We start from the raw sequence: 7,887 nt of genomic DNA on the forward strand, positions 1-7,887 counted from the left end.
TATTCAGTTATATATTCATACAAAGCCTAATGACTTAAACAATTCAATCACTAAGTTAAACGAAGACCTAGCAAATGTTAATGACTGGACTGAAAGTGAACCCATCAAAATCACAGGCCATCATAATAGGCACGTATAAATCTCATGCTAAAATACAAAACACGTCTATACCCAGTGTTATGCTCAGTGGAATACCAGTAACATTTAGCGATCATGTAAAGAACCTTGGAGTAGTATTCGATAAATATTTAAGTTGGTCGGAACACATCACAAAAATCTGTCAAAGAGTATTCTACTCATTACATTCTGCAAAAAGGATGAGGGACTTCCTTCCAAGAAACACAAGAAAATTATTAGTACAGAGTCTAATATTTCCAATATTTGACTACGGAGATGTAGTTTATAATAGTATGAGCAAAACACTTTCATGTCGACTACAGCGAGCCTACAATGCTTGTGCTCGATTCGCATTAAATATCCCAATACAAACTCATATTAGCCCTTTCCTCTCTCAGCTGTCGTGGCTAAGATTGACTGAACGACGTAAATACCACGCTGTTTCCCTTCTCCACAGTATTCTGCAAACGAGCAAACCAGATTATCTTAGAACAGACTTTAAATACCTCTCCCCTTCTGATAGAGCTCCCTCAAGGTCATCCACACGTTCCCTCTTGTCCATTCCCATTCACCACAGTAACTCGTACAACTCATTCATACCTGCTACCGTACGTTCCTGGAACTCAATCCCAGCTGAAATTAGAGGCATAGGCAATACGAGGCTCTTTAAAAGGAAATGTTTAATGTGGTACTCAAATATGTAAAAGGTAGATTTCACCAACGTAAACATTTAATAATTAGCTCTTAATTATCAATAAGGATACAAAATTATAGAGGTTAAGTAAATTAATTTTAGTGTTTTTTAGAAATATATGTAAAAATGATTTTATGTACATTATTCTGTAAATTGTGAGTTTCACAAATAGGAAAAGTCCTCTCAGTTTTAATTACTGCGTTGATGGGGTGAAAGTTCCTTTTGGGGATCATTGTAAGTATCTAGGTGTTAATATAAGAAAAGACCTTCATTGGAGTAATCACATAAATATGATTGTAAATAAAGGGTACAGATCTCTGCACATGGTTATGAGGGTATTTAGGGGTTGTAGTAAGGATGTAAAGGAAAGGGCATATAAGTCTCTGGTAAGACCCCAACTAGAGTATGGTTCCAGTGTATGGGATCCTCACCAGGATTACTTGATTCAAGAACTGGAAAAAATCCAAAGAAAAGCAGCTCGATTTGTTCTGGGTGATTTCCGACAAAAGAGGAGCGTTACAAAAATGTTGCAAAGTTTGGGCTGGGAAGAATTGGGAGAAAGAAGACAAACTGCTTGATTAAGTGGTATGTAATACCAATATAATAAATATTTTAGGTTCCCTATGGGAATCAACATCCACATCATTTGATGGCCAGGCAGGCATCAATTTTTGGAAATGAGACATAGCTCTCATAGTGCATTGGCACTGCTGGTGGCTTCAAGTAGCCTATGCAGTGGCCTCCACGGTATGCACTAGCCTTGCGTCTTGGGTGGTGTGCTAAGTCCCAACTGACGAGCCTAACTTAGCACACGAGGGCGAAACGCAGGCAACCAAGAATGAGTTAGCTGGAAAATTTATAATGTCCAATAACGGACCATTATATTGGTATTATAAATTTACTCATTCAGGACAAATATTTTAGGTTCCCTATGGGAATCAACATCCACATCATAAGTGGTATGTTCCGAGCTGTTAGTGGAGAGATGGCGTGGGAGGACATCAGTAGACAAATAAGTTTGAGTGGTGTCTTTAAAAGTAGGAAAGATCACAATATGAAGATAAAGTTGGAATTCAAGAGGACAAATTGGGGCAAATATTCGTTTATAGGAAGGGGAGTTAGGGACTGGAATAACTTACCAAGGGAAATGTTCAATAATTTTCCAATTTCTTTGCGATCATTTAAGAAAATGCTAGGAAAACAACAGATAGGGAATCTGCCACCTGGGTGACTGCCCTAAATGCAGATCAGTAGTGATTGATTGATCGATTGAATACAATAACAGATCGTGGGGGGGGGGGGGGGCATTCTGAACATTCTAGACAGCTTAGAAAATGATGATTGTGATGATGACCCGTTTGTAGAAGCAGATGAAATAGAATTAGTGCTTACGGGAGTTGTTGATGGCAATGACAGTGATCAAGACGATGGGCCTAGTGATGATGATGATTGTGCTACAGCTTGGGACGTAGGGAAGGGTATACTTAGACAGGAAATCGATTTCAGAGGTGTAAAGAAAACTGCATCTGGCTTAAAAGAGTGACTCGATATATGCATTTCTGAAAATTCAGAGAGAGTATTTACTGCAGCTGATGAGAATCAAGTACCACTACATAAGGCTCCTACAACTACCGAATCCATTGATGTATCTTCCGAATGGAATAAATACCATCTCTATAGAGCTCATCTGGTTTTATCAGCACCACATCCGGAATATTCTTCCCTCTAGTTGATTCCATCGCTTTCTGAATCAGCTGCCCTTCCCATATTAACTTATTTGCCATTTGTTGGTCATGCTTCCTGTCGTTCGCATTACCTTCCCAATTGACATTTTATCTGAAATTGAAAAATTTAATCTTGCGAATGCCCAGCGTATGATATTTCATACATTAAAAGATATTCGTGTTCGAATGCCATCTCGATCAGTGAAGATAGTAACTATCATACGAGGTCAAATCCTCATACTATTCCCGTAACAACTAAACCGAAATATGATTAATTTTTCATAGCTCAATTCCACAATAATTATAAATACTCACCAGTGCGTCATTTTGGTCAGCCTGCTGCGCTACCCGCACTTTCTTGCCAACTATCATCGTAACTGGAGGAAAATAATGCCATTAGCTAGGAAACATTATTTGCGTCCCTGACGCGCTAAATGATGCCTTTAAAAAATCCAAAACAGTTACGGTGACGGAGATATAACGCAATTTGGAAAGCACGTTTTGCGTATGATATATCATACGGTGGGCATTAGTGGGTTAAGATGATGAAAGAAGAATAAGCATGGGAACAGAAGCGAACAGTCCACGTTGCAACTGTGTTTTAAGTTTTCAGTATTCTATTTGTTTGACATTTTTTTGTAAGAACGAATATCGTGGTGCTGTCACTGCATGCCACCGTACCAGAATGGAGAATCTCTCAGATGCAGCCCTCGGGCTAAACTTATGTGCCTATTTTATTGTTACAGTTTACATAGTGGTGTACCCAATACGTCGATGGGTGCATCTGTGTTTGGTCCTGGGTCCGACATCCCACCTGAACTGACAGCAGCTGACATGAGCCTGAACACGCTGTACCTCCACGAGCTCCATCGCAGACAGGTAAGGGACTATATCTTATAAAACTAATAACATCATAGACAGTCAACACATAGGTGATACTAGCTACATTGTAGACAACTAACAAACTTATCTTATAACTGTCAACACAGAGATGATACTAGCTACATTGTAGACAACAAACAAACTTATCTTATAACTGTCAACACAGAGATGATACTAGCTACATTGTAGACAACAAACAAACTTATCTTATAACTGTCAACACAGAGATGATACTAGCTACATTGTAGACAACAAACAAACTTATCTTATAACTGTCAACACAGAGATGATACTAGCTGCATTGTAGACAACTAACAAACTTATCTTATAACTGTCAAAACAGAGATGATACTAGCTACATTGTAGACAACAAACAAACTTATCTTATAACTGTCAACACAGAGATGATACTAGCTACATTGTAGACAGGTAACAAACTTATCTTATAACTGTCAACACAGAGATGATACTAGCTACATTGTAGACAACAAACAAACTTATCTTATAACTGTCAACACAGAGATGATACTAGCTGCATTGTAGACAACTAACAAACTTATCTTATAACTGCCAACACAGAGATGATACTAGCTGCATTGTAGACAACTAACAAACTTATCTTATAACTGTCAACACAGAGATGATACTAGCTGCATTGTAGACAACTAACAAATTTATCTTATAACTGCCAACACAGAGATGATACTAGCTACATTGTAGACAACTAACAAATTTATCTTATAACTGCCAACACAGAGATGATACTAGCTACATTGTAGACAACTAACAAACTTATAACTGCCAACACAGAGATGATACTAGCTACATTGTAGACAACTAACAAACTTATCTTATCACTGTCAACACAGAGATGATACTAGCTACATTGTAGACAACTAACAAACTTATCTTATCACTGTCAACACAGAGATGATACTAGCTACATTGTAGACAACTAACAAACTTATCTTATCACTGTCAACACAGAGATGATACTAGCTACATTGTAGACAACAAACAAACTTATCTTATCACTGTCAACACAGAGATGATACTAGCTACATTGTAGACAACTAACAAACTTATCTTATAACTGTCAACACAGAGATGATACTAGCTACATTGTAGACAACTAACAAACTTATCTTATAACTGTCAACACAGAGATGATACTAGCTACATTGTAGACAACTAACAAACTTATCTTATAACTGTCAACACAGAGATGATACTAGCTACCTTGTAGACCGGTAACAAAACCTAGAAGCACAGTGGCAGCTAGCACGTATGGTATGCTGCTCTTCAAGAACTTGCTTCTGGCTTCATCTATGTGATTCATCGTCGACTTATTGAGGGTTTTGGTGACTTTTCAACACACAGCGCTAACCCTGAAATTATTATAGTGCTTCATGAACTGCATTCGCTATTGTTTTTATATTTTATATGTTCGGCTGATGATGACCCGGAACCGCATGTAATTAACTAGGAATGTAACATTACATTTCTACTTTTACTGAATAGATGATCCACTATTTATCTTATTTGAACTCAGTTCAATACGGAATATTGTCCCTTATCCTCCTTGTTGCAGGCTCGGCGGCGCGGCTACCAAGAGATGAACATCAGCCGTTCAGTGTGGCAACGCCCTCATCAAGACATGCCAGGAATACGTGAACTAGGAGATGAAACTGCAGACCTCACTCGTGCAGAACGAACGCCTCTTTTGGATTCCACAAATCGACCTCCTAGGCAATCCTAGTATTTTATATGTTTTGGCCTGTTTATGTCATTTAACTTCAGTAATTTTGTATTTTTATCTACTAGATGTTTGATATTGTTGTTTATAATCTCGAAATTAACCCTTCTCACCACATGGCAGTGTCACTTGTCATATTTTTAAGAGTGTTATTGTAGAAAGTCCTTTGTATTAAATATTCTCTAGTACCAACTTGTTTCTTCCTTTGTTCTCAGAAAACCATTTGGAAGAGAACTAGTGGTGTTCTCTCAAGGCAAGGAAAGATAACAGCTAACATTTCCGTGTGTAGTGAGCAGGTAAGTAGGTGACTTGGTCTTGCAGTGAGCTCCTCCATCCCTCCAGCGGCAGAGTAAACAATAAAGACGAACATAGCATTTACAACATTGAAGAATTTTGTGTGTTTTATAGTCCAAGATGCTGGCGATTATCATAATGAAATAAATCTCAAAACTACTAAAAGGTGGGATATCCTAGCAGAAAAGCTGATAGCAAACAGCGAACTATGAGCAGTACTGTACGTACTGCAGCAGAGATGCCAACTTTCAAGAAAGGTAATTCGTAATGCAGCTACTAACTTACATATCATTGAAAGCTTGTAGTTCCAGTTTGGTAAACGTACACTGCTGACATGTTTTTTTCTTTTCATATCATGTGCATCCTCAGCACTAACAGAGCACTTAACAGTTCGGAGTTCATATTAGCATGAAATTCAGTCTTGTTCTTCCACGTCATGCGCATCCGAAAAATCGCGGCTACACACACTACAAAACACATGTGAATGAGATTTTGAAGAACGCAGTAAACAGGGCCATTCTTTCGAGTATACCTCCCTAAATTTTATTACTAGCGTCACCACACATATTTTCCTGCACAAGAAATCGCTTCATTATTTCAAACCTTTCGCGACACATGATTAGCCTATGTCCTAGAAGAGAGATATATGTAAATTTGGCAACCAGAATCGCAATAAATACTTCTTCAACAGTCAAGCACACAGTATTTACAATTAAACGGAGTTTGTCACCACTTTACCGCCAAAACAAAGACAAAAGAACTCGCAAACTTGCACGGAAGTCTGATCATGTGACGAACAAAGACAACAACTCCACAAGATATACCACTTCACAGATGCCTATATTTCCGAAACTGGAAGCATACACTGTGTTCGTCACATGAAAACTCGAAATATTCTTAAATGAGGAACAGGAAAGGGGTATAAATTATTACTAAGAAATCCGAAAATAATATTCTGAGAATTTAAGCTGCCTTGTGTATCCTTTTGAACACTTCATACACTTAGATTTAAAAATCAACAAAAAATCTTAATTTGTGATGTGTGATTCGTAAAGGCGTAATTATGATGGGTAATTCGTAATTATTACAATTGAATCGTAATACCGTATTTCACGGCATAATCGTCGCCACCGCGTAATTGTCGCATCCTTTATTTTCAATACAAAAATCGGACTTTAAACCTTTAATTACATAATCATCGCACGTCCAAATTTTGTTCACTAATCTGGTTAAAAGGTAAATGGAACTGCAACGTAAGTTGCACATGAATGCGCAATTTAAATACGTGTATGGTTTATGGGCAATTTGGCAACACAGTCACGTTTGCGACATGTTGCACAACGTATAAATAAATAATACCGGTATATGTACGACGCATGGCTTACCGGTAGACTATCGGCAGTTTGACAACGTGGTCGCGAGACAGTGTACTATTTATTCACCACCTACATATTATGCTTACCGGTAGGCTATCGGCAGTTTGACAACGTGGTCGTGAGACAGTGTACTATTTATTCACCACATACATATTATGAGTTCCCATTTGAAATACGTAAGGCTGTAAGTTATCGCTTATCGGCAACGTCGCCAAGAAATACCGGCTAGGTAGGTTGAATGGACCTCGAACCAGCCCTCAGATACAGGTAAAATTCCCTGACCCGGCCGTGAATTGAACCCGAGGCCTCCGTGTAAGAGGCAAGCACGCTACCCCTACACCATGGGGCCGGCTCCTGTGTTATTGCGCACGAAGTGAAATCCAAGACGATAACGCAGATTTCCACGGAATTATTCAGCCGAATTATTTACGATGTCTCAGTTGTCATCGCTAGACTCTTATCTTACTACTACGTCATACGTGTCCGGGCATGGGATGAAAACTTTTATCCAAGCAGTCCAGATAATTATTATCCAATGCTATTAAAGTTTTATTTTATAAACTTGTCAGTAATGTAATGTAAAATCATCAATAACTGGGAAGAAATATTAACCTAATTACCGTATGTTTAAAAGAAATTGAAAAAAATGAATGTTTGTTACTGACGTCTCGGAATACAGTCAACTATACAGTAGATCAAAGAGAATAAGTACAGTAGATCTACACCGCGCTAGCTAGAGCTCCGGTTTGCGAGCTTTGCGCAAGCGCAGTAGTGTGTCGCAACCAACGAGCTAAACTGATAAATTGTTGCATGCTTCCTTGCTGCCTAACAGTATTGGCTGCTCTGGAATGGACAGATCACAGATGCATTTATTTGTTTCAGATTTACGTGATTACTGTAGACATGTGTGCGTGAGAATTTAAGTTTTTAATTTGTGTTTTGGGTGTTTGCAGAAATAATTTGTTTTAATAGTGAACAATTACGGAAAGTCATTTATATCGCAAAACATTAACGTGTGAAGCATTTATAAGCGATTATGGGTAA

General features: G+C 38.2%; 1 protein-coding gene across 2 annotated transcripts in view; it reads left to right on the top strand.

Annotated features, from left to right (window-relative positions):
• The window catches only part of Atg9 (autophagy-related protein 9), a 702,067-nt gene extending 696,702 nt beyond the window's left edge, over positions 1-5,365 (top strand). For both annotated transcript variants that reach the window (XM_067149655.2, XM_067149654.2), the window contains exons 14-15: positions 3,282-3,414; positions 5,009-5,365. In XM_067149655.2, the coding sequence (XP_067005756.1) occupies positions 3,282-3,414; positions 5,009-5,176 (301 nt within the window). In that variant the 3' untranslated portion in view covers positions 5,177-5,365. The remainder of the gene's footprint in view (positions 1-3,281; positions 3,415-5,008) is intronic.
• Positions 5,366-7,887: the final 2,522 nt, after the last annotated feature.

Source organism: Anabrus simplex, chromosome 6, assembly GCF_040414725.1.
Source record: "Anabrus simplex isolate iqAnaSimp1 chromosome 6, ASM4041472v1, whole genome shotgun sequence".
NCBI lineage: Eukaryota > Metazoa > Arthropoda > Insecta > Orthoptera > Tettigoniidae > Anabrus > Anabrus simplex.